The sequence below is a fragment of the Moschus berezovskii genome, chromosome 5 (assembly GCF_049115385.1).
Source record: "Moschus berezovskii isolate FMDL1 chromosome 5, NW_MosBer_1.0, whole genome shotgun sequence".
NCBI lineage: Eukaryota > Metazoa > Chordata > Mammalia > Artiodactyla > Moschidae > Moschus > Moschus berezovskii.
Window position 1 is genome coordinate 122592439 of NC_142464.1, and position 26640 is coordinate 122619078.

The 26640-nt window shown below is 51.4% G+C and overlaps 1 protein-coding gene across 16 annotated transcripts in view; it reads left to right on the top strand.

The window, feature by feature from the left end:
- Window positions 1-26640, top strand: part of TBC1D14 (TBC1 domain family member 14) — a 100476-nt gene that overhangs the window by 55544 nt on the left and 18292 nt on the right. For 9 of the 16 annotated variants that reach the window (XM_055435119.2, XM_055435124.2, XM_055435121.2 and 6 more), the window contains 9 exons: window positions 12100-12218; window positions 14095-14177; window positions 15469-15586; window positions 17732-17838; window positions 21480-21560; window positions 22654-22748; window positions 23564-23635; window positions 24410-24538; window positions 25684-25793. In XM_055435119.2, coding sequence (XP_055291094.2) covers window positions 12100-12218; window positions 14095-14177; window positions 15469-15586; window positions 17732-17838; window positions 21480-21560; window positions 22654-22748; window positions 23564-23635; window positions 24410-24538; window positions 25684-25793 — 914 coding nt within the window. Of the gene's footprint in view, window positions 1-5636; window positions 5781-6258; window positions 6380-12099; window positions 12219-14094; window positions 14178-15468; window positions 15587-17731; window positions 17839-21479; window positions 21561-22653; window positions 22749-23563; window positions 23636-24409; window positions 24539-25683; window positions 25794-26640 lie in introns of those variants that run through there. The other 7 variants (XM_088836553.1, XM_088836554.1, XM_088836558.1 and 4 more) reach the window with 5 other exon arrangements.

Genomic DNA, 26640 nt, shown 5'->3' on the forward strand with positions numbered 1-26640 from the left:
CTCTCAGTGGCCCCGGGGACTGCAGCACGCCAGGCTTCCTGTCCTTCACTGTCTCCTGGAGTTTGCCCAAGCTCATGTGCATTGAGTCGGTGATGCCATCAGCCATCTCGTCCTCTGTCATCCCCTTCTCTTGCCCTCGGTCTTTCCCACTCCGTGGCATCCTTGAATTAACAGGCAAGTGTGAGGTTTGTTCCTTGATCCTGTGCGCGCGTCTGAGAGTTCGTGTGGCCTTAGGACCATGGAGGGCGCACGACTGTGGCAAACTTAAGTCGTAGGTCGAAGGCCGCACACCAGGGGAGCTGACTGGAAGAGGCGCCGAGCCAGACTGCCCGGGCTGGGGTTGAAATGGCGCCCTGCCCCTGACCAGCTGTCACTCAGCTGGGGAAGGCGCTCAGAGCCTCAGCTGCTGCGCCTGGGACGCGGCGGGGTAGGGAGAGGATGCTGGTGGTGCCTGTACCCATTCCTTGCTGCTCCTCAGTAAATCACCACCACAGTCGGTGGCTTCAAACAATACAGAGTTACCCTCCTATAGTTAGGAGGTCAGGAATCTGAAGTGAATCTTCCAGGCTAAAATCAAAGTGTAGGCAGGGTGGTCTCCTTAGAGACCCCGGGAGAGAACCTGTGCCTTCTGTCCCAGGTTCTGTGAGCTGCTGGCCTTCCTCGGCTTGTGGCTGCATCACTGCAATTTCTGTTTCCATCAGCGTGTTGCCTTCCCCTGCTTCCATCTTCTGAGGACACTTGGGGTTATTTTGGGCCCACCCAGATAATGAAGGATAATCTCCCCATCTCAGGGCCCATGACGTTAATCCCACCTGCAGAGTCCCTTCTACCACTTAAGCTAACGGTCACAGGTCCCCAGGATTGACATGGGCATGTGTGGGGGCCGTCCCTCTGCCTAGCACAGGACTGACTCACCTCGTGGGGTTGAATGAGATTCGTCCCATCTTAGCTCACATGCTCCCTCCTAGGTGGCGTCTTCTTAGTGGTTTTCCCTGACCACCCAGTCTGACGGACCGTCCTCTGTCAGAGCATTGTCGTGTATTTTCTGCACAGCACTTTTCTCTGTCGTAAACTCTTGCCCACTTGCTTGTTGCCTCTTTATTGCCTGCCTCTCGACCCCTCCCAGAATATGAATTCACGAAGCCTAGGAGCACACCTTGTTTGCTTTTCAGTCACTTTCTCTCCAGAGCCTAGAACAGTACCTAGCTTTATTGGATGGTTAATACAAATTTGTTAAATGAAAGTGAAAGTCGCTCAGTTATGCCCAACTCCTTGCGACTCCATGGACTATACAGTCCATAGAATTCTCCAGGCCATAATACTGGAGTGGGCAGCCATTCCCTTCTCCAGGGGATCTTCCCAACCCAGGGATCGAACCCAAGTCTCCCACATTGCAGGAGGATTCTTTACTGTCTGAGCCACGAGGGAAGCCCGTTAAGTGGATGAATGAATGTCAAAATTTCAAAGCACGACACTCTGTAGACTTTCTTATCTCTATGACAACATAGACATTTCCCCACATCATTAAGTATTCTCCCATGATCTCGTTTTTACGCACTAAGTTATGGCCTTTGTGTAGCCATATCTTTGTTTATTTAACCAGTTTTCTTCAGTTGAGCGCTGCAGCCAGTGCCTTGCTGTGAAACCCAGTGGCCTGTAGCAAGACTGGATTTTGTCAGCTGTGTGTTGGGGTGTTGCATGGAACAGATCACCCAGTCTCACCTCCTTGACCTCAAAGGGTGGAGACAGCCATGTTGCAGGTTAATCAATAAGGAAATCAATCCAGTGTGCTGGTGACCTGGGAATGAGCTCTGGCTAACTCAGAAACTTCAGGAGGCAGAACTCTTTACAGGTGAATTAAGATAAAAGTCAAATCTAATGCCATACTGAGATAGAGAAGAGGCTCTGCTGACTTATTTTTAAGTTTCAAATGTTAGTAAATTCAACCTGTCCTCACATGGTATATAGTTAAAACTTTATAAGTGGTACTCAGATGTAAAATATGTGATAGAAACTATTGTTAAAGTAACTTGCAGGTTACAACCTGCCAGAGGAGATAAGCAGTGTGTTTTTGGTAAGCATATCTTAATATGTACTTAGCCCATGCTTAACACGTGTCTCTCATATTTAAATGCAGTGAGCCTGCGGGCTCTGGCTGGCGCCTCTAAAGTTCGTGTGGACTAGATGTTGGTAGGAGAGGCTGAGAACCCACACCTGTCTTTGAGAACACAACAAGCTCTCTTCATGTTTCAGGACTTATTTCCGGAAGGACACAGTAACTCCTCAGGCTGGGCCGGCTGTCTCTCCTGGGGCTCCTGGAGCCCTCCAATTCCCCTCCGTCACAGGACCGAGCACCCGCAGAGTGTGGTGATTGTCTGTTTGCTGGTCTGTGAGGGACGTGAGGACAGGAGCCTTGTTCATCTTCAGTCCTAGGGCCAAGCACCGTGAGTGCTTCTGGGAGAGATGAAAAGACGGACGGGAGAATGGCAGAGTCCACACGGGCTGTGTGTCTCCTCCGTGCTTGGGGCTTTGCTTGTCTCCAGTGGTGGAGAGACAGCAGCCAGTCCCCACCCTCAGAGGTTTCCCACTCTTGAGGGAAATGCGTGCTAATCAGAGAGTCATGTAATTACAAGGTGTGATTAAGTGCTGTGAGAAAACAGAACCTGATGCTAGGAGGGAGGCGAACAGGGCCTTGCTGTAGTTTACATGGGAGGGAAGAGAGTGTTTCTGCAGGGAAGGTATTCAAGATGAGATCTGAAGATGAGGTCGGCCTTCATACTGGTTTAGTCCCCTCGTGAAGAAAAACCTCAAACCTAGAGAAGGGTTCAAGGAATAATTTAATGAACAGCCATATATGCTCCACTTAGATTGAACAGTTGACATTTTGCCATATTCATTTTTAAATAGTTTTAAAAAATGGAATCACTTGAAAGTAACCTGCAGGTATCATGACATCGTACCCATAAATACATCACCATTCAGCGCTTTACACAACCATGAAGGTGTCATCAGGCTTTAAAAAATCATCAGTAATTTCTACAACAGCACCTGACCGTGACCGTGTTCAGACGATGTTCATGACCAGATCGCGTCCGCTTTCTCTAGTTGCACCAAACTGTATTTTATGAACTAGCATCCAGTCAGGTTTGTGTACTGACCTTAGTTGTTTGTCATTTTATTCTCTTAATGGAAAACAGTTACTCTACCATTCTTGGATGACATTTACCTTTTTTTAAAAAAGTGATCATAGGTTAAAGATTCAATTAACACATTGAGGAGATGTGTGAAATGAAGCAGTGAGATGGAAAAATTTATTCCAAAGACATCTGAGGAAGCAGATAGACATAAAACCAAAAAAAGAATTAGAATAAGATTGCTAGGTTAGGTTTAAATAAGCGAATAGGGTAAGAAAACATCACCTCTGGAGTTAAGTTTTCAGTTGGACATAAATGTGCAAGTTAATACGTCACTTCACAGTTTCTGGGTTCTAATTGAGTGGTGGGTAGCACAGGCTTATCTCCTAGAGGATTAAAAACTTCCGTTCCGTTTCGTTTCCGTTCCGTCGCTCAGTCGTGTCCGACTCTTTGCGACCCCGTGGACTGTAGCCTACCAGGCTTCTCCGTCCATGGGATTCTCCAGGCAAGAATACTGGAGTGGGTTACCATTTCCTTCTCCAGGGGATCTTCCCGACCCAGGGATCGAACCCGGGTCTCCCGCATTGGAGGCAGACGCTTTAACCTCTGAGCCACCAGGGAAGCCCAAAAACTTCAGGCAGGCTTGTTAAAAAGATCCAGGTTTAAATTGAAGAGACACCTCTCCCCCATGCATTTGTCTTACTTCCAGATTTGCTTTGTAAACAAGGCTTTCCTTAATCCTTCCAGCCAGAATCAGCCTCTCCCCTTTTATCCTATTACTTTTAACAAATGGCTTTATTGTGGTAATGATTATCATACCGTCAGATTCACTCAGCGTACATGGTCATGATTTCTTAATAAACTTAAACAGTTACGCAACAGTCACTGCAATCCAGAGGTAGAATATTTTCATCACTTGAGAAAGTTCCCTTGTGTCTATTTGCAGCAGATCTCTGCTTCCACCTCCAGCTCCAGGCGAACATTGATTTCCTTTATGTGGAGAGATTTGCTTATCAAAGACATTTCCTAGCAGGGGAGTCATGCCCCGAGGTGCGCCTGTGAGCTGCCTGTGTGCTGTCTGTGTCGGTGCCCCTGTTTATCGCTGTAGATGCTGTCTGTCCATTCCTCACTTACTGGGTTTCTTTTGTGTTGGGCTATAATGAATAATGCTGCTGTGCATATTTGCCAGCAAGACTGTTTGTGGATGTGTTTTGTATTTCTTTTGGATAGATTCCTGCAAGTGTGGTGGTGGTGGTTTAGCCGCTCAGCTGTGCTGGTGTGTATTGAACTGTATAAGACACTGCCAGATTCTTTCTACAATGGCTGCAACTGCCAGCGACTTATGGAAATTTCTTGTTGCTGTCTGACTCCTCAACCACAGCTTGATGGACACTGTAGGTTTCTGAGTGAAGTTTCTAGTGGTAACTTGGTAATGCTTATTATTCAGAAAGGCAGCTGGGGAAAGCCTCCTTCCATGGTCTGAGGAGTTGTGAGTTTCCATCAGGGAAGAACAGTCTGTGCTGTCTCAGACCCAGAGCTCAGCCCTTGAGCATTGGACCCATGGGCTGAACTGCAATCATTCTGACCTCAGGGCAGATTTTAAGACTTAAAGCATTGAGGTATGATCTGCAAACAGTGGAATGCTCTCCTCTGAAGCTACTATTCGATTAGTTTTGAGGAATGCTTATCAAGATGGTAATTCTGTCACCCCCGGTGATACATTCTACCCCTTCCCAGTCAGTCCCTCAGAAGCTACAGATTTCTACTATTACGTTTCTGTGTGCAGCCTGACGTTTTAATTGAACAGATCTTATTGTGGAAAACGTTTGAACCGTAGTACAGTAAAAGACCCTGATGCTGGGGAAGACTGAAGGCTGGAGAAGGGGACGACAGAGGATGAGATGGCTGGATGGCATCACCGACTCGATGGACATGAGTTTGAGTGAACTCCGGGAGTTAGTGATGGACAGGGAGGCCTGGCGTGCTGTGATTCATGGGGTCGCAGAGAGTCGGACACGACTGAGCGACTGAACTGAACAGTACAAAGAAGAGAAGAAAATAGCTATCACCCCACTCCCCAGAGGTTACCAGTGTTACTATTTTTATGCAGTTCCTTCTGGTAGCATACGCGTCTCATTTTCAGAAGTCTCACAAAGCAGAGGTCTGCGCATGCTGCCGGGCGCTGCGCCGCTGGCCTTCGGAGGGAGCGTTTTGCAGCGTGGTGTCTGCGCTCAGCGCGCAGTCACTCTCTCTTTGCGGGCAGCACTGAGGCCCGATTGTATCAGGGCGGGCATCCCGCGCCTAGACCCCCCAGCCCTCGTAGGCACGCCCCAAGGGGTGCAGAGGGCGCCGCGCGACCCTCCTGCCTGGCCGGCGGTGCAGGGACCCCAGCGGGCCCCGGGGGCCCGGCGTCCTCCCCTGGCCCCAGCCCCGCCCCGGCGCCCGGGTCCCGGGCGAGCCAGGCCTGACGCGCCGAACCCGAGCCGCGGATTGGCTGCGCGGCGCCTGCGCGCGATTGAGCGGCCTGCAGCCCCCGCCCGCCGGAGCCGCCGGAGCCGCCGCCCCGAGGTCCCGCCGTGGAGCCCGGCTCGCCAGCTCTGGCATGGAGCCGCCGGCCGCGCGCCTCTGAGCCCTGCGGCGTTCATGGTGAGTGGGGCCGGGCCCGCGCCCGCCCCTCCGGGGGGCCCGCCGGCCCGGCCCGGGCCCGAGGCCGCCGCGTGGGTGCTCCCGTGTGCATGTGTGGGCGCTCCACGCATCTTATCTGCTCCAGCGAGCTGCAGCGTGCATTCGGCCGCGGCGCCGCGCCTTCCTCCTCAGCTGCCGTGCTTTGTCCGCGGTGCCCTGGAAAGGGTTGAGTTTCAACGGGTACCGCGGGAGGCCGTAAGAGAGAGCACTGGCGCGTCATCACCCACAAGGGGACTGCAAGCCGGTGTTCAGATTGAGGCCAGGCCAGGCACCCCGCTTAGAGGCCTGAGTCGGGGACGCCTTTGTGCGGGGATCGGGGCCGTACTCCCCGCTTTTCCTCCCCCTGTTCGCTCCACGTGCGAATAAAGGTGGTCAGATGACAACAGTAAGCAGGCTCGTTACAACCCGTAGTTCCGATTTATTCCGTTTCATTCACCAGTCCACAGATGGACGTCTGTGTTCTACATGTTTTGGAAGGACTGTGGCAGGCCTCCTGAGAGTTGTTTCCCAAATGCCAACATTTCCGGTAACCTAGAGGATGCTTTCTGGGGAAAAGACTGGTAAGTAGGTGAAAGAGGTGAAGTAGGAGGAGCCCTTCAGAGGATCCCGGGGGTCCCTCTTACTCTGACGTCAGCCTCATTGGTCACAGGTGACTGTCGTTTCGGAAGTCCCAGTGTTTGTAAGACCTGTTCAGGCTACTCCTACCCGCTGAAAATGGCAAAACAAAACCGTCTCCTGTCCCACATTCCAAAACCGCGCTCGCCCCTCCCCAAAAGTTGCCCATTACAAAGGGCGAAGCCGGAAACCCGCTGCAGTGTTCCGGGTGCTTCATGTTCATCTCGTCTTCCCTGCAGCCTTATTAAGCTCTTAGCGGGGAAATACCGTGAGAAATAATGTGGTAGTAACACAATGACAGTAACACTCGCTGGCATTTTTGGACCCCTGCTATGGCTGTGTGATATGTTGGTTCATTCCCTTTGAGTAGATGGGGAAACAGGCTTGGAGACCTGAAGAAACGGGCTCAAGGTCGTGCTGCTGGTGGCGATGTTCGGGAAGTGCTGGTTCAGACCCAGGCCTGCTGCCACTCGCAGTGCCTCTTCGGCAGGGGCCTCGCCTGCGCCCAGGTGGTGGCCGTGGCGTCGCTCTTGGCTTGGGGCAGTTTTCTAATAGGTGCCAGGCAGTGACCACCTGTGCTTTTATTCTAGACATGCCTCCAAAACCTTCTGTTTGTTTTAAAAAGCTCATCTTGATACTGTAACCAGTTGAGTCCAAGGGGTAGGCACAGGTTCTAACTGATGACCCTTTCTCCTTGTAGCTGGGGTAGATTTCAGGAAGCTGAGGGGCTTCTGTTGCCACACTGGGGCATAAACCACTGCCTTTCACCACACTTTTCCAGTGCTGTGAGTAGCAGTGACACCCCTCTGGTCATCCTCCCAGGAATCCCTCTTTTTCACCATTTGGGAATCTTGATCGTTTTCTCTTAGGCAAATGTCCGTTGAGGTAGACTTTTTGTCGTTTCTTCTTTAACCAGCAGAGTGTACACAATTTCGGAGTCTGATGCGCTGTTCTCATCCTTAGCACTGTTCAGATCGTGCACAGGAGGAAGACCTTGCCGTTGGATGTATTTAACGGGCTTGTTGCACCCTGGGCTGTTTACTCTCTGGCTGTACACAAAGTCTGGCTCTTCCTGTTGTCTCTCTCTCCTTTGCTCTCAGCTTGTCCCATCACTTCCAGGTAGCTCGTTATTGAGACCATAAAATCTGGAACAGAGCTTTGACTCGGCATCGTTCCCAGTTTAAAGTGCTCATGCCCCCCGCAGATAGGCCTGCTGAGCGTCGTCTCTTGGCTGCTGTCGTGCTGTCGGGATGCCTGGCCCTTGTGGCTTCTAGCCCAGCTCCCCCGTCCTCTGAGATGGCCCCTTTAGGAAATGCTTTCTCTGCCTCTCTCCAGCCGTTGGTGTCCTATCCTTGGGGCTCCCACAGCTGTGGCTTGCCCTCTCACGGCATGTTTTATTATCTGCCCTGGTCTCTCAGCCTCTGCTGGCATCTTCCTGCCCCAGCTAGAATGAGCCCTTCAGGCCTGGGGCCTGCCTGCCCCCTTCACACAGGCGGTCCCTGCCTGTGTGGTGTCGAGGCCCTGCTCAGCTGTCTTGGCTCCCTGCCTGCTTACCTTTTTTCCTGACCCTTTGCTGGGCTATCACACGCCCCACGCTTAGCCCCTGCCCGTGCACAGTCGGTTTTTTGGGTGGGGTACAGTCGGCTTTATTTGTTGCGCTCTCTCTGGTGCCCGTCTTACCTTACCAGCAGCATACAAGGTGAACCACTCCGAGCAGGCACTGTGACCTGCTCTAGATGAGTGGCTTGCAAACCTGGTTTGACTCAACCCCTCACTCCTATCCCTTGGTTGAGACTCAGTGCTCTCAAAAGGCACAGCTATAACTCGGTATAGAACTGAAACACATTCTCCTTTCTGAGTGCGCCCTGTTTGTTTTGTTTGTTTTTTTAATTGTTTGATTTAAAAAATGCTGTCATGATCAGTTGAACTGATTTGCCCCAGAACTTTGAAGAACCCCGTTCTAAATTCCCTCAGGTTATACAGGGTGTTGGAATCTGTAGCTGTTCCTTGAATGGATGTTTTATCCTCATTAGTCTGCAGGACTTCAGATGAGCAGAGCAACGAATGGCATTGTTGCTTGGTTTAAACTAGGAAATGTTGAAGCTTGATCCTGTAAGGGCCCCAGGAGGAGAAGAAACTTTGGAATGGTGGCTTGGACTGAGTCAGGGACGACGCCACCGTTTGCCTGGCACACGGAAGGGCTCATACTCTAAGGCCATCGGACGTATGCCTGTCACCTCATCATCACAGGAGTCTTCACCGTTGCCCCTTTTCACAGCTGAGAGAGGAACAAGGTGATCTGCCTCAGATAGAGCCAGGACTTAGATCTGAGTCTTTCTGCTTCCAAATCCCCAGCTCTTGCCACATCACATGCTGACCTCAATGTTGATAAACTCACAGCTGAAACTTGTTTTTTTTCCTGAGAGTGACTCTTCCTCTTCCTTGTTCCTGCTGTTGGTTTGTCCGGTTTGGAAGATGAGCTTACTGTTGATGTCTCTAGGTAGCAGAGTGAGAACTAGGTTTGGAGTAGGACCTGTTAACAATCCCCAGAGCCATTCGTATCCTGAAATGCCGTTTAGAATGTTGAAGAGGCTTTCCCTGGGATTGCAAGCTTGGACAGGACAGGCCTGTTTTTTTTTTAATTGTGCAGTGCAGTATGTGATTAAATCATAAATATTTGCCTTGCGTCTGCACTTAATTGGCTTTTACAGGTTTGTGTCATTGTTGAAAGCTTTATTTGGGCTGAATGTGAATGACTGAGTTACTTCTGGACTAGGCAGGCTGCGGTGGGCTGTGTGGCTGCCGAGCTTGGGTACTTCCGTCCGTCGCCTCCAGCCCCCTCTGGCCGCCGCTGCCGCAGGGCCTCTCTCTCCGGCTCCGGGTTGGGGGTGGTGTGAGGCGGGAGCTGAACCAGTTGTGTGTGTGAAGCCCTTGGAAAGCACGTGGCTCGTTACAGCTGTGCTGCATTTTATCACCTATGATGGAGCCTCTGAGCTCCCACTGAAGAGACAGATCTTTTAAAGATCACAAATCAAGGCATTTAATTAACGTTATAGCTCCTTTCCATATCTGTGCTCTTTGAGGACTTTGCAGGGCTGCTTGATTGTTGTTTGGCCATAGAGCATTTTTTTTTCCCCCCTGCCTTACATAGTTTCAGGCCTGAGGGAAAAAGGGTCATGGCAGACAGCAGCAAGGGCCAGCCTTCCTGGAGCATCTGCCTTGGGGGCTGTGCTGGCTCTTCACACACCTCTCCCCACTCCTGAGACCGCCCCCTCTGCCAGGCGCTGTTACCCTTTTTGCAGATGTGGAAATAAGGCACCGGCAGGCTAAGCTGTGCTTCGCCAGAGGTTGAGGCTGGTTCTTGGTGGATCTGAATTTGCTGCCGGGCCTGTCTGCCCCTGAGACCACACTTGACTTGAATGTGCCCTGGGCCCTTCCCTCCACGGCTGCACACCTGTTTGAGTGTATCCGCAGGGGAGGTCAGGCCTGCGCAGAGGGTTGGAGAGGAGAGTCCTTCAGGCTCAGCACCTTGCTGGCTGTGGGCCTGGGGGCAACTCACTTCACTCTGAATGTCAGGAGCCTTGCTTGTAAAATACGGTGACACCTGCTGTAGAGATGGTTACGGAGATAAAGCGCACAGAGGCAAGTGGCAGTGGGCATCTAACGTGGGGCTCGGCTTCTTCAGTCTTGGCATGCAGTTCATCAGACCAGAGTCAGCAGGTGAGTAGCACTTTACAGGGTGTTCATTACCAATGCTTGTTAAAATGCAACGCGTCTCAGAACCTTTCTCAGCCCAGCTCTAGGTAGATTTCCTATAGAGTTCAAGGTTCAGCATCGGGTGCTGCGTGTGACACTTCCTCATAGCTGTTTATTACCATGTTAAGTTGTAGCTGAGTGCCTGGCACATGGAGGTGCTAAAGTGTTTGAATGGCTGAACACACGAGTCCATTTTCTCAGCTTTGTATAAGCGGAGGTCATTTTAGATTTTAATGGAACCATTTTACATCAGGGTGACTCATTGGAAAAGACCCTGATGCTGGGAAAGATTGAGGGCAGGAGGAGAAGGGAGCGACAGAATGAGATGGTTGGATGGTGTCACCAACACAGTGGACATGGGTTTGAGCAGGCTCTGGGAGACAGTGAAGGACAGGGAAGCCTCGTGTGCTGCAGTCCATGGGGTCGAAAAGAGTCAGACATGGCTTAGCAACTGAATAACAGCAATGAACAATACTGAGCCATCTAACCCTGTCCATCCAGAGATACAGAAACTGCCCCTCCCACCTGCTTCTCAGTACACACCTTTCTCACAGCCTGTGGGTTCTGAGGAAGTAGTTTTTCCTTTAAACTTTTCAGAAATCTCAGTAGGCTTTTCTGTCTGAGAGAATAATTGCTAGCCAAATAATTTTACCAGTAACACCCCATTAACAACTAGAGTTAATAAAATTCACTTAGCAATTCATCACTTTCCACTCCTGATACTGCTTCGGTTGCATCTGGAGTGCTCACTTAAATCCTAGGCCAACCGCTCTGTTGTTTATCTTACCTTCCCAGCTAGGTTGCCTTCACTTAAGGGAGAGTCCTGAGAGCCTTGTCTGTAACAGACAACAAGAAAATGCTGGTTTCTATTTTTGCAGAAGGCTAAGGGTACAGAGGAGGAGGGCATGGCAACCCATTGCACTGTTCTTGCCTGGAGAATCCCATGGACAGAGGAGCCCAGCAGGCTACAATCCGTAGGGTCGCAGAGAGTCAGTGTGACTAAGTGACTTAGCGTGCGCCCATGCATGCAGGGATACACACGGACACATGTGCATGCGTGCACACACAATTGTAGAAACTGGACTCTTTGGCCCGAGTTACTTGGCTCTCCTGTGCTCTGCTGGGTGTTTGGAATGTGAGTCACCCGGTGTGACTGAGGTTTTATGGTTGCAGTTCACAGGACAGATTAGTGACCTGGAGGTGCGGAGGCTGCTCCACGATTTCCAGGGCATGGCACAATTATTTACGTACCAACTGGCAACGATGGCTTCATACAAAGGTGTTAAAGAATTTATTTTTTTGATGTTTCTGCTTTAAGAAAATGAAACAGCTTTAAAGCACCTGCAAGCAAAAACTTTTTAACTCCTTCCTCATTTTGGAAAAGATGTGAAAAGTTAACAAAAATCGATAAAATGCGGTGGGATAAATGGAAATGCATTAGAAATTTAGGATGGGAGTGGGAGATGAAGCCAGGGGTTCAGAGGAGTGCCAGAATTGGCTGTCACTCTGACTCTGAGCTTCCTGGTGGCCACTGCAACAATCATTTCAAATTTACCATGTCCAGAAGACAGAATACACGCTTCTTACCCAGAAGACACATAGGAGGCCTGAGCCGATGTTTGTGGTTCCTCAGAGGGGCAGCTGGAATGATGAGATCTTTAGTGACTTCCCTACCAGTGCGGAAAGCCCACAGTCCCCATGAAGTGATGACCTGAGCTGCAGAGCTGTAGGAACCCTTTCACTGGCATTTTTTGCTTCTAAGAGCAAGAAATATTTTCAGTGTATCATCCTCAAAATCAACTTAAAGGACTTCATCATTTCGTAACAAAACAACTTTCTTACTTGGAGAAGGGCTTTGTAACCTCAGAATTGGCTGGGCCTGGAGTTATCCCTGGTTTCTTTTTCCTAGGAATATGAAGACAAGGCTGGACGACCTAGCAAGCCTCCCTCTCCGAAGCAGAATGTGAGGAAGAATCTTGATTTTGAGCCTCTTTCCACCACCGCACTCATCCTGGAAGACAGACCAGCGTGAGTCTGAACAGGAGTCTGTAGAGTGTTTATTCTAGGGGATCAGGCCATTTGCTGGTCGCCGTTTGATTAGCGAAGGACCAGGTCATGAGGGGAAGAACAAGTTGGCACGTCACTTAGTGAAAACACGGGCTCCCTCTTCATCCCCTGTGCTGACGTGTATTCTGTATGATAGTATGACTGATTTGGAAAAGTTTCCTGTAACATAGAAGTGTTTTTTTTTAATTAATTAATTTTTATCCATGGCTCTGCTGGGTCTTTGTTGCTGTGCGGCTTTTCCCGTAGATGTGGAGAGTAGAAGCTCCTCTCGTTGCAGGATGCGGGCTTCTCCCTGCAGTGACTTCTCCTCTTGTGGCTCCCGGGCTCCCGAGGGCAGACTCAGTAGCTGTGGCACAGAGGGGTGGCTGCTCTGTGGCACGTGGGATCTTCCCCGAATCAGGGGTTGGACCCGAGTCTCCTGTGTTGGCAGGCAGATTCTTTACCACCGAGCCACCAAGGAAGCCCTACCTTAGAGTTTTAACCCGGATTTTCCGTTCAAGTGACTTTTTAATTTAGCATGTCTGAATACTTGCAGAGCTGTTATTAATTATAGACTGGCTTGTAACTGTAAGAAACAGCAGAGCGAATACCCTGAAGAGGGTGTTTCGGAGGTACCCCAGACAATGGCAGAACAGTGCCTGGACTAGTCTGGTGGTTCTTTGTGATGTGCTGTGGTAAACGGGCTGGGTGAGCCTAGCGAGAGTCTTCCCCTCCAACCTCTGGTTTGCCTCGAACTAACGAGGACATTGGTTTCGGTGACTGGCCTGCGGATCGTGTTTGGAGACCTTAGTTAGGTAAAGGGATTGCTCCATTGTACCAGGCCAGGGCTTATCTCTAGTTAAGCGTCAGGTTTCCACAGAACCCTGTTTTTGAACAGAAAGATTCCACAGCTTTTTTCTTTTCATAAGAGAGATTGTAAAACACTGAGCTAGAATTTCTAAGGTCCCTGCCAACCCTGGCATTTGAAATTGATGAAGTCTGAAGAAGCAGTATGTATTTTCCGATGTTAATTTTTGGTCGCTGGACATTGTGGATGTATGGGTGGGTGGGAAGAGAAACTCTGACATGGCGGACTCAGAGGTAGGTAGGGACTTAGGGACCGTGGGTAACAGCTGCCACCCTGTGAAGCTCAGCCCCTGTGATGCTCCCTGAGACGTGAGCTGTTGCCCTGCAGTAGAGACGGTCGTTCAGCTCAGCACGGGGAGTGCGGGGTACGCTGCGAGGCGCAGCCAGCCAGATGTGGCCGCCCTCCCAGTTCTCCAGGGCCAGCAGAGTCACCAGCACGTTTCAGAAAGAGAATGTGCCTTTTATTTTTTTAACCAGAATTCAAAGTGTACCACCACATTTAGATGTTTAGAATTGCTGTGTGGATCTGTGTGTGCGTATATGTATGTATAGATATAGACAGAGGAACTGCACAGCTGGTATGAAACCTGCACACTTAAGCAGCAGGCAGGGAGCAGCCTCATACACGCCACTGGAGTGCTGCACCGGTGCTGTCGACAGTGATGAGAGCGTGTGGCCACGTTAGAGTTTCTTTGAAGACCTGGGGTGAAAAAAGACACTAAACGATTTCAGTGTTTATCTCTACTGGAATTGTGGGTAATTGCTATTTTCTTCTTTCTGCTAACCTTCAGATTTCAAGATTTTAAAACTGAGCTTCATTTTACTTTTGTAAATAACAAGTATCTTTAGGTTTTAAAAGAGCTGTGTCTTTTATCATCTAACAACGGTAGTTTTCGTCTTTGAGCTTCTCATTGTTTAATAAATGATGCTCCAGGTTTCTCTTTAATATTTAAAATGGTGGAAAATCTTTTTTTTTTTTTTTCCTATCAAGAAATCTCCCCGCGAAGCCAGCTGAAGAAGCGCAGAAGCACAGGCAGCAGTATGAAGAGATGGTGGTTCAGGCCAAGAAACGAGGTAGTGGCGTTCACGCGTGTTCGGTGATTGAGGCGGCACAAGGTTCTGTGTCTCCGGGTCTTTTCTCTTTACATTTTGAAGCTTTAGAACCTGAACTTTGGTGAATGCCTTTGATATTTTGAAATTTATAATTTTTCATCAAAAATGTACATTCCTGGTAACTTTATTCGAGGTAATACTTTGAATTTACATGAGGAAAGAGCCTGTGTAGGAAGAAAGTGCTAGGGTGGGCAGAGCTTTAGCTCGCAGGGATGGGGAGGCGGCTCTCTGCCCTGTGGGCTGAGTTCTCCTTACTTAGGAGGAGGTGTGTTGGGACTTGTTAAGGTGCCTTGTGACACCTAAAAACCCTGTGATTCTTAGATGTTTAAAAAGTGTGTGTAATAAAATGACATGGTCTGCCCGTGCAACGGAATATCGTTCAGCCTTAAAAAGGAGTGAAGTTCTGACACGTGCTACGACAGGAAGCTTGAAGACATTGTTCTAAGTGCAGTAAACCAGACACAAGAGGATAAATTCTGTACGATCCCACCTATGTGAGGTATCTGTGGGTTGGCCAAAATTCCAACAGAAAAACCCAAGTGAGCTTCTTTGACCAACCCAACAGAATAGTCAGGTTCACAGACACAGAAGTTAGACTGGAGGTTGCCGGGGGCTGGGGAGCGGGAAGGGGTGGCATGGGGAGTGGGTGCTTCATGGGGATAGAGCTCCAGTTTGGAAGGTGGCCGTGATGGTTGCTTAACAGTGTGAATGTACTTCACACCACTGAGCACACTTAACGGGGATAAAGTGGTACATTTTATGGCTTGTGTATTTTACCCCCCAAAAGGTATATGTAAATGAAAATGTGTGGTATTTCTCAAAGTTGCTATTATATACTAAGAGCTGTTCTTAAGCTGTGAGAGGCGAAGTTAAAGGTTCCGTTGGAAAGGGGATTGGGTAAAGGAGCACAGAGCTTCCTGTGCCTGTTACTGTCCGGTCTCCTGGTTGGGGTGGTAATTTCATAGGTTTGTCTGTTGTGTGATAGTTCTGTCATGTTCTTGTCTGAGTACTTATCTGTATACGTGTCAGACGATATTTGTGTTACAAAAAGCTGACTGCATGGTAAATAACACAAGGCTTTTTTAGACTTCCTAAGCTGTGAGATGAACCAGGTCAGGTCTTAAAAGCTGCTGTGTTTCAGTGCTGTCTTCTGGTGTTTTTGCAGCCTGACTCTGAGAAAAGTCACCCAGCTGGGAATCAGTGGATATCAGCTAACAGATGTTTTCTTCTTCTTTTTAATTGTGATGTCTAGAGCTGAAAGAAGCACAGAGGAGGAAAAAGCAGCTGGAAGAAAGATGTAGACTGGAAGAAAGTATTGGAAACGCGGTCCTCACTTGGAACAATGAGATTTTGCCCAACTGGGAAACAATGTAAGCTCTGACGTCACAGACAGCCTCGACGGCATGTCGTTTCTTGGCAGAATTTATGGGAAGCAGCTGTATTAAGTGTAGCTTGCATCGCAGCCTTTGATGAAGTTACCTGATAAATTTGAGCCACATGGTCTCCTTCCCCTGCCTTGGTTTAGCCTTGTTCCTCCCACGGGTGCTGTGACAGCCCTCCTCTCCCGCCCCTTCCGCCTCGTCTTGTCCTCAGCAGTCAGAGGGGTTGTCTGCGGCACAAACCTGCGTCACTTCCACACTTAACATTGCAGCAGCCTCCTGTGAGTCCAGTGTAAGGTGTGAATTTCGTGGCTTAGCTGAGGGGCCTCCCATGACATAGCTGGTCCCTTTCTCTGTGGCCTTGCCTTTCACGTCTCCCTTGCTTGGACGACTCTCTCCCTCGGGGAGGCTCAGGGCCGTTGCGTGTTCTCTTCCTGCTGTCTCGAGTGTGCTTGCCCCGTATCTCCTTGTCTAGTTAGCACTTTGTCCTTTACAGCTCAGTCTTCCTTAGAGGAGTCTTTTCTGCCCTGGCCCTGGCTCCAGGTGCCAACAGAGGACCCCCGGGCACACTGCGTTCTCTGCTCAAGTGTCTCTGTCCTCTGAGTGAGCCGGAGTGCCAGAGCTGCTCTGATGACAGCCCCCAGGAGTCAGGACCCACTCGAGTGCTGCAGCTGCTGTCTTCTTTCTGTCTGAAGAGGCGCTGTGGATCTTCTCCTCCTGTGTGTTCAGGATGGCTAGGTGTGCGGACGGCTTCCTGGGGCCTGGTGTGGATGGCTGGGACCAGTGAGTGGATGGCAGGCCCGGGGCCAGTGTGTGGACGGTGTGTGGATGGACAGCAGTCGCAGGCCCACGCACAGAGGCTGGTGGCTCCTTTTGGGCCTCCCCCTATCAGCGGGAGCTGTGGAGAGGCTTGGATGCTAGTTCCTTTTTTCTTTCTTTCAACCTGAACCATGGGTCAGGAAGTTGGGGACTTGCTCTGGCAGTTACCTGGCTATCACTTTCATCACTGGGAGTGGGGTTGGGGGGAGATCACTCTGTGATCTGGGAAGACATGCTGTACCTAGAGCCTGTTTTTCTAGGCAGTGTCTTTAATATGCCAGACATGGTCAGAAAGCACCTCTTCCCAAATGGGGCCTAGTAACAAGAGTTGGTCTTCAGAAGCCCGGACTGTCTCCCCAGGTGGCGGCAGGACCCAGCCTGGCCCATCCTGCACCGCCTGATGCTTGCTGGCCTCCAGAGGTGCGCGTGCACGCCAGAACCACTGCTTAGTGACCCGCGCCGGGTGCCAGGCTCTGTGCCGGCTGCCTTTGTGGCCTCCCTACTTAATCCTCTCGGGCCCTGTCTGTGGGGGGAGGTTTCATCATCTGGGCCTTAGGGAGGAGGGCTCTGAGTGGGAGAGGAGAAGGGGTTTGCTCCGGGGTCCCGGGTGAGGGTGGGATGGGGCTGCAGCCGTGGTTTCTGCACCATCAGCCCGAGCTCCGCTCCACCTCCCACCCTGTGCTGGGAAGTGCTGTGTTGAGTCCTCGGCACCGTCATTCTGGTCCCCGTCTGTTAGCAGTGTGTGTTCACTATGCATAGCGGACACAGTGCCCCTGTGCAGCTCAGAGCGGTGTGAGTCTGCGGGCTCCAGCTGTTAGAGGCGCGCTTCACCCACGTGCAGCAGTGTGGTGGTGGGCGGCTCCCATCACAGGGCCCTGGGGTCTGCCCGCCCCCTGCCGCTCTGCAACGGTGCCTCCTGCACCCCCCCACCCCCCGCCAGTGTTTGCCCAGCTGTGTGCAATTCCCGGAGCAGACCAGGTCGTCTCTTGTTGCTGTGCTTTCCTCTCAGAAGGCTCTTCCCACTCTGCGTCTGCTCAGAAGGCTACTGTCAGGCGGACTCTGGCTTCAGAACAGCGCTCTGGGCCCCTCTGCTTGCCCTCTGCTCGCCCATCTGTGCGAGAGCAGCGCCTGCAGTGTACCTGGCACGGTCACTGCCCAGGGGAAGGCAGTCGCTGGTCTCCTGTCAGTACAGATCGCTGAACTCTGAGCCCCCTGAGGCCAGGGCTGTGGCATACACTTCTGTGGCTTGGGGTTAAGCAGACAAGTGTTTCTTCACTGAGAACAAACTCATGAACTCATGCTTCCGTTTTCGTCCAGGTGGTGCTCTAGAAAAGTTCGAGATTTGTGGTGGCAGGGAATCCCTCCCAGCGTGAGAGGCAAGGTCTGGAGCTTAGCCATTGGCAACGAGTTAAACATTACCCACGGTGAGTGGCTCGCGTGGTGTTCGGCCCGGGGAGCCTGCCTTCGGTCCCGGGGCATCTCTCATCACGTGTGCCCGCTCAGGAAGAAAGGCAGCTGTTGCCACGAAGCCGTCTTTCGAGAGGCCAGTGTGCCCTCCGGGAGGCGGTGAACTGGGGACCCCGGGTGCACCCTGGGTGCCTCCGTCATCTGTGGTTCAGAGCCGATGCCCGCCTCCTTCCTGAGCCCGTGATCCTCCCTGACACATGGTGGGGAGCATCGGTGGGCTGAGTCATGCCAGGATCTCTCCTCGAGTCGTGTGGAAAGCAGGCCTCAACGGGGATGGGAAAACGGTGTGTGTGGGGTGTTTCTCTCTGTGGAGGTGCTGTGTTTGTGGATTTTGTGATCCTGCCCAGCCCCAGCGTCTTATATGTAAGCAGCTTAGTGGGGACGGCTCGCTCTGCTACCGCCGGGTCCTTGAGGGTCTGGTAGCTTCAGTCCAGAGGGAGGGGAGCTCTGTACCCTAATTTTTTGGAGGTGCCATGCTGTGCAACTTGTGGGATCTTAGTTCCCAGACCAGGGATTGAACCCCAATCCACAGTAGTGACAGCCCCGAGTCCTAGCCACCTACCACCAGGGAGCTCCTGGACCCTGCTTTCTCAGTGCTGTTTGTCCTACCGCGCACCCTCGTACAGTTTGGGCGAGCTTTTCTTCCACGAGGGTGTCCACTGCTTTGCTCCCTCCCTGACCAGCACTCTGCAGGCTGTGACCCGGATTGAAACCCACCCTCGGAGCTCAGGCTTGCAATGAAGTGCCTGGCAAACGGGAATCTTTACTTCCCTCCCCTCCTCTCTGTCTGCAGTCTGGAATAAGCGTGGTCCCCGTTTAGACCTGCGATGTTCTAGAGAAATGCTTTCATTAGTTTTGGTGTTTCCTCGTCGGAATTCGCTTGTGTTTACCCCCTTCCTGAAGGCTGTTGATAACGGTGGCATCAGCCCTCCTCTGTCTGCAGTCCACACTGCCCCGGCCGGGGCTCTTTCCTTGTCTTCTCTGTGTTAGGGCCGGCCTGTGGAGTTGGGGGTGGCTGGCTTTCTTTTTACCCTCTTGAAGGCCCTGGAGTGTAAAATATGTTGGTTTTTAGCTCCTCTGTGGCTGGGGTTCATACTGTTGCTGTAAGTTTTATTTTGTAAGATGTTGATCTTACGCTGCGATTTCAGCCCTGGCCAGCAGTGTTCTTCCTCTTGAGTCCTGACAGCTGGTTGGGTGGATGGTTACTGGTTCTTTTCTTTGTCATCTCCTCAGAGTTCCATTTTGTTGTTGTTGTCAGTCCATACCTGCCCAAAACTCAGCATCCATAGGTGAAAAGATGAGTAACATTTACTTGTGGAAATGGTTTCACAAAAGCTTCCCCAGAAGTCAGTGTTTGGAGAATGGACGACCGTTTGTTTCAGTCCCTGTTCTTGAGAATTTCTAAACATGTCAGCAGCTCTCAGCCAGCTGGGCGCAATGCACCATGCTCTGTGTGTGTGTATTCTGTTTAATTTTTCGTTGGCTGCCCCATTTCATTTAAATTAAAATCCTCCATAGTCTGTATCATAGTGTATCAGGCTGAATGGCTTAATGAGTCAGTTACACTCCTTGACAGTCTGCGTAAACCTCGATACTGGCCGGTTTTACCCAAACTGTGTCTTTCTTGTGTGACTGGCTGTCTGAGGTCAGTTGCCCACCTCACCTGGTGCTCAGCAGGGTGGGGCCTCATGCTCTCCCTCCCATCACCTGAAACCCTGCACAGCCTCTCTGTACAGTCAGGCCCTCAGGAGGTGTTTGCTGGATGAATGAAGGAGCAAATGAGTGAGCGTGAATGCCACCTCGTTGGGTCCTCCTTAGTCTCAAGACTGGCTGTGTATTGAAGCCACCGTGACTCCACTGATGAGCCTGAAGCCCCCTCTTGAGGCCAGGCTTCGGATAGGTCCTCTCTCACGTCTTCGTGAGCATTGACGGCGGCCTGAGGGGCAGGAACTGTTGACCTTTTTTCCCTACTGAGGAAGTCAGCTGCCCTGACAGGTTGGTCGGCTAACCCTGAAGCCCATGCTGCAATTTGGGAAGCCCCAAGGTTTTGCTCTTTCTGTGGCTGTGCAATTGGAAACTCACTGAAAGTCAACCTGGTAGTACCATTACCTTCGCTCTTGGGGGAGTTAGCCTTGTGCTTGGAAGCTCCTCCGGCAAGAAGGTGAACTCACTGTTTGAACTCCCTCTCTCCCCACAAACGCACGCTAGCTAAACTATGGTGGTGGTGTGAAAACTGCCCTTTGACCTGTGTTACCCCAGGGCTGCCCGCATCTGTGCTTTAACTGTCAGGTACCTCACTGGGAAGCAGTTCCCAGTGGTCAGGGGCCACGTGATGGTTTTCCTCCACCTCCTGCCAAAATGAGCAAAGCTCCGCCCACCTCCTGGAAGCAGAGTGGGCAGGGGTGCCCCAGACCCTGTGGCCTCTGGTTTGGCACACCCCCAGGTTTGTCCCATAAGCAGCTGAGTTCAGACGCACGCAGTCTTCCAGGTTAATATGATGTTAACTTGATGTTATGTTCCACAGTTGTTCTGCCTTTACAGACGAACGTAGACTGTAAGTCAGGTCCTTCCTTCACAAGGTTAGAAGAAGGTTGGTAATCAGAATTTAGTTTGTTACCACACAACAGTGTTACCAGAATTTGACTTATATTTTTAAAAATAGCATTTACTGTCTGGGAGGCAGTTACGCTCTGCTTTATATTCCAGAAGTATTGAAGGAAAGGATAAAGTGGCAGGAATTCTCGGGGTAGCAGCAGTGAAGTCTCAGTGATTGCTCCTGATCCAGGGCAGCCAGTGGCTGAGCAGTGTTGGAGCCAGAGGAGCCGGGAGGCACCGGGGCTGGATGGGGGCAGCAGAGGCTCGGAGGTGTCTCTGGGTTCGGTCTTTGAGGAAGGTTGGAGCGTGGAGGTCTGCGTACGGCAGTGAGATTTATGAGCTCGGGTGATTTCCCCATTGCCAGACTACCCAGAGAGAGGAATGACTGAACAAACCAGCTCCAGATATGAAGATTGGACGGCTGTCTTGTGCGAGACCGTCCTGCTACTTTGCTGCCACTGAGAATATTTATTTTTGAAGCTTCTGCCTGTGTTGCTTTCACCCCTCCTGCACTTTCAGGCAGCAAGTTCAGGAAGACTGGGCCGGGGGTAGAGGTTCCATCTTGTCTTTGTTTGAAACCGTATGCGTTTTCTGCTCGTTTCCCACTTGGTTCATCAGTCATGTGCTCACTGAGTGTCCTGGGCTGTGTCAGTCCCAGTGCTGTTTGTTCTGGATTCGGCTATGACCAGAGACCCTCACAGTCTTACCCCCAGGAGCTCAGAGTCTAGTGAGGCCGTAGCCTCATCAAACATATCAAAACAAAATAGCTTTATGGGTGGGTGGTGTAATAAACACCAGGCATAGTGGCATTTTGTGTATTTCTTTGTATATGGTGATGTCTTTAGAAAACAAGTGCCTTCCGGCCAGAAGGGAGGCAGTAGCTATAGTAAGCGTGGGGTCTGCGGTTGAACTTTAATTATTTGAACAAGGCGGCGGTGTACTCTCTGGTATGCTGGGGAGACGTGTGTGTGCACGTGATACTCATCGAAAGCTTTTCTTCCAGAGCTCTTCGACATCTGTCTCGCCCGAGCGAAGGAGCGGTGGCGGTCCTTTAGCACAGGAGGCTCCGAAGCGGAGACCGAAGGTGTGTGTGACAGCAACGCCAGTGGGTTCTTTTGGTCAGCTATACGAGTTGTGAATATTATGCACGTCATTATTGCATAACAAAACTTCCTTAGCTGAAATAGTGGTTGGTGCAAATTTATGAAAGCTTCATGGGAAAAGGGATTTAAAAAATCTTTTTTGGCTGTGTAGTATGGCACACTGGATCTTAGTTCCCTGACTAGGGCTTGAACCTGGGCTTAAGCATCTGAGTCCTAATCAGTAGACCACCAGGGAATTCCCAAAAAGGGATTTTTTTTTTTTTAAAGATCAAATGAGTTAAAAAAACAGGTTTTATAAGACAGACAATACCAGTTCCTGAGAGTTGTCTGTGTCCAGACGTGCTGGAGGGCTGGTCATCATGTATGGCTTCCTTTGTTCGCTGATGGACAGTAGCCTGGCCCTCAGGATGGCTCAAGTGCCGGTTTATAGAGGAGAGTTGGAGCGCCTTCCAAAGGGACGGGAGCACTGCCTGCTCCCTAGGTTATGCTTTCAGAGTTTTCCATGACACACAAATGATTGTGGTTGCTTCTGTTGGTTAAGTAGTATCTTTTCTGCTGAACTTTTTTATACCATGTGGTACTGGAATTTTAAAAGTATAAAGCAAGTTATCCATGGTTATTTGTTTCAAATAACACACAGTGATGTTATGCTGCAGTAATTCCCATATAGTCTACGTTTGCAGCAGTGATGTTCTAGATCAAATGGTTTTTCTGATGTCATCTGTGTCTGGAATTCATTCGTGTTTATTCCCTTAAGTTTAAGGGTAGAATTGTCCTCCTTAATTCCTTTAAGTCCAACTATCAGCAGTTGTTGATAAAAGGTAGTATCAGATGAGACCGTGATTTCAGGCCCTAGAGAGTGTCTGAGGGTGACCTAGCCGTAGAGGGCACTGTGAGGTTTTTGCTTTTAACGAGCTCTGCAAGCTGCCCATGCTGCGGGTTCAGGTTGTAATCAGGCCCATGTGCTCCTGAAGACTGTCCCTTCCTCGCTTGACTCGCCTGACAGTTTGAAGCCTCGCAGTCACTCCACAGACTTGCCTCTGAGAGGTGTGATGACTCCTGGTCTTTTGACAGATGCTGGTTTTTCAGCCGCAGACAGAGAAGCCAGTCTGGAGCTGATTAAACTGGACATCTCCAGAACATTCCCCAGTCTCTGCATTTTCCAGCAAGTAGGTGGTGGTGATCTGTTGCTTTAAGTATGTTTTGTCTAAAATGCCAAATTGCATGTATTTGTGATCAGGTTTGAAAAGTACTGGGGATTTTTCTTGGGAGGGCGGGTCTTTAACTAATACTTTCAGACTCTTAAAGATAAGGGTAGCTAATGACGGCCAGGGAAGCCTAGCGTGCTGCAGTCCGTGGGGCTGCAAAGAGTCGGACACAACTGAGTGACTGAAGTGACCAGAATCCTTTCCGACAGATAGTTAATATGGCTTTGAAATACCCAGTCTGATCCTGTCGTGCCCGTGTTTCTGGCCTCATGCTTTGCACACACTAGGTAACCAGTAAAGGATGTGGGGTCAACGACAGCAGATGAGTTAGTGGCTTGCCCCTGCTGTGCTGAAATGTCGTGAACGCAGACAGTGACAGGCAGTGGCGGGCACGGGGGCAGAAAGGATCATCAGGATGAGGGTACGGCGGGAGGCAGAGGCCGACTGACCATGGGCATGGACCTTCTCTGAAGACCCTGGGTGCCCAGTCACCTTGTACTTGAAAGGGCAGCAGTCGTCCAGCAGCAGCTGAAACAAGGCTGTTGCTCCAGTGAGGTGCTCACACCGGCCCAGCACCTTGTGCAGAGCGGCTTTGTAGGTCGGGCTCGTCAGCTGTGGCCGATGGTTCTCTTGTCCAGTCCCGCGACACGTGCCGAGCTGCCGCATAATGCTTGGCAACTGGTCCTCCCTGTGCGCCGCCACGTGCCTGGTGGCGGCGGGCCCTGTGCACACACTAACGTGGCTGACGCGTGTCTCTGGTGTGTTGGTCCTTGTAGGGTGGCCCGTACCACGACATGCTGCACAGCATTTTGGGCGCGTACACTTGTTACCGACCGGATGTGGGTTATGTAAGTGAACCTTTCCGAGATTTTCTGACGGTCTCCTTTAGAAAGAAAGTCACGCTCTCCACCATCTGACTAGCTTACGGTCAGTGACTCGCTTCAGCTTCCTCGTAGGGAAATTGAGTTGCCCTGGCTGCTCTGTGGCATCGGTAATTTTTTTTTTAAAGCCTGATGTACGAGCCTAGTCGCTCAGTCGTGTCCGACTCTTGTTGCGACCCCGTGGACTGTAGCCCGCCAGGCTCCTCTAGGTCCGTGAGATTTCCCAGGCAAGAATACTGGAGCGGGTGGCCGTTTCCTTCTCCATCAATCACGTTTTAATTGGGTTTAATTTTCATTTTTTGCATGTGATTTTTTTTTCCCCCCAGCATTAAATCAAAAAAGCTTTTAGCTGTAACTGTTTTTAAAACTACGCTGCTGAGGTTTCTGTGGCTTAGCGGACATGTATGCCTGCATGGCTTTAGAGTAACATGCTCCCTTAGGCGTACGTTGCCATGGTGCCCCGACGCTGTACCTTCTCGAAGGCAGCAAGTCTGTCAGGTGCAGAAGGAGGGTTTGGGAATGAGGGAGTGCAGACAGGTGGCCGGCGTGGCAGGGCAGCGACTGTGCATCAGGATGGGCAGGACCCTCGAGGCCGTGGGTCTAGCCTGTGGGGGTGGCAGCGGGTGGGGGCAGCGTGGGCCCTTCCAGCGCGAGGGCGTATGGGCTTCTCCTTCAGTGAGACACGGGCTGCTCTGCCGTGGTGGCTGCCGGCGGTTTAACAGCCCTCTCTCCTCCCCTCAGGTTCAGGGCATGTCTTTCATAGCGGCCGTGTTGATCTTGAACTTAGATACTCCAGATGCCTTCATTGCTTTTTCTAATCTTTTGAATAAACCCTGTCAAATGGCGTTTTTCCGAGTGGACCATGGCCTTGTAAGTATCCCCGTGTGTGTGTGGTGTCCTGGGTGCCGTGTCTTCACAGAGCAAGAGTGGCCGGGTCCTTCTGTTTAGCGGGAGGGTTCCATTTTTCACTCCCCGGGGTTACTTGGAGCAAGTAGCGCTGTGCAGCGTGGAGGATTACCGGGGCGCTGTGTTGACCCTGAAAAACGGGCGGTTAATAGCCATATGTATGAATTTTGAAATGCATTCTTCCTGCAAGTGTTTCTGAAAATAAACCCTTGAAGTGAGAGAGGAGGGGTGCCCCCCGCACAGACATCCTCGCTTTGTGTCAGAGCAGGCGCTCCACCCCGTCCCCCCATGTGGAGGTCCATGGGGGAGGCTGGTGCCCCGCAGCTGTTTCGGCGCTGTGCCCCGGTCGGTGTGTTGTGCTTTCCCGCAGACCCTGTAGGAAGTTGAAGAGCCTGTGCCGGTGAGACGCGGGCTGGGGAGGCTCCCTGCCTCTTCCATGTTTTCTCCCGAACTGTCTCCTGGGCTGCACGCGAGGAGGCCCGCGGTCGCCCTTGCTGGAGTGTCAGTATCAGACTCCCTCTGGGAAGGCCGGGGGTTGGCACGGAGGCTGCGTGTTTCCTCAGATCATCCTTAGACAGTTCATTCCTTCCTGGTTCTTGGAGGAGAATGAGCCGTCAGGAGTCAGCCTTTGCCGCAGGCCAGGGTGTGAGTTTGAGGCTGCACCTTGCACGCACATGAGGTGCCCTCATTAGGCAAGTTACGTACCTGCTCTGCAGAAGGAAAGGGCACCCACTCCAGTGTTCTTGCCTGGAGAATCCCACGGACAGAGGAGCCTGGTGGGCTGCAGTCCATGGGGTCGCAAAGAGTCGGACACGCCTGAGCGACTGAGACTCTCCCTAAGCCTCTGGGTCTCAGGTGTCGTATCTACAGGTGAGGAGACGGTAAGGTGTGCTCAGTTACCATGACGCTCCAGGGCGGTTAGGGAGCGCGCCTGTTTAGAAACCGCCTGTTCAGCGCCTGGTTTAGCGCTACCAGTAAAGATACGTGAGCAATGTACATACGAAGATGATTGTTGGATTCTAGGGGCGGTAAGTGTGCTGACTTTCCCTGTAGATTGGAAATGTGTGCTGATAACATATTTATTAGTGTATTTCACGTTTTCTCCCCAGATGTTGACGTACTTTGCTGCATTTGAGGTATTCTTTGAAGAAAATTTGCCGAAATTATTTGCTCATTTCAAGAAAAACAACGTGACTCCAGACATCTACCTAATTGATTGGTGAGACTGCATTTTTATGCATTTTGAGAGTTTTCTCATGTCTGTGCCCCCATCTTTCATTTCTCACTGACGGCTTCTTTTGGGGCCCAGCTGGCCCCGCCCCTCCTGCTTTACAGTCTCCCTTCTGTCCCGAGCCTGAGATGCCCTGTTTGCAGCCCGGGCTGCCGGTCATCAGCTCGGCTCTGATCCTGTCTTGATGCTGTGTGACTTCACCTCTCCTTCCGAACTTCCTCCAGGGGAGGAGGGTGCCTTGGGCCTCTATTTCCAAGATGCCATTTATCCGTTCCTCCCCAAGACGTTGCTCAGCCCACGTCCTGTGCGGGCTTTCCGCTGGGATCGGGGGCAGGCTTGGTGCTTTACATCCGGAGCTCCCGCCTGGAGGAGCACGTGCTCCTGGACCCTGGCCATGCAGCCTGTGGGGGGTCCGGGCCCATGGGGGCAACCCAGAGCTGGAGCTGAAGCCTGCTGTGAGTGTGCGTGCTCTGGGACCAGCAGGCTGCAGCTGGCGGGGTGGGGACGTGGAGCCTCCCACAAAGGGCCGAGGGCAGCAGATGCAAGCTCCGGTGGAGTGGGGACGTGAGAGCCTCCCGCAAAGGGCCAGGGCGGCAGGCGTGAGCTCTGGTGGCTGAGTCAGGGGTTGTGAATGTCAAGCTAAGGGGCTCAGACAGGAGTCCAGGGGCCAGAGGGAGCAGCTGGTGGCTTCGGCTTGGGGCGAGGATGGCGGCGGGTTCTGCCCAGAAGTGAGTTTCTGGTTCCCTGGGAGGCAGGGGAACCGGGAGGCAGAGACAGTGAAGGGGAAAGACCGGGGCTTGAGGTGAGGCCGCAGAAGTGGGTGGAGGGCTGGGAG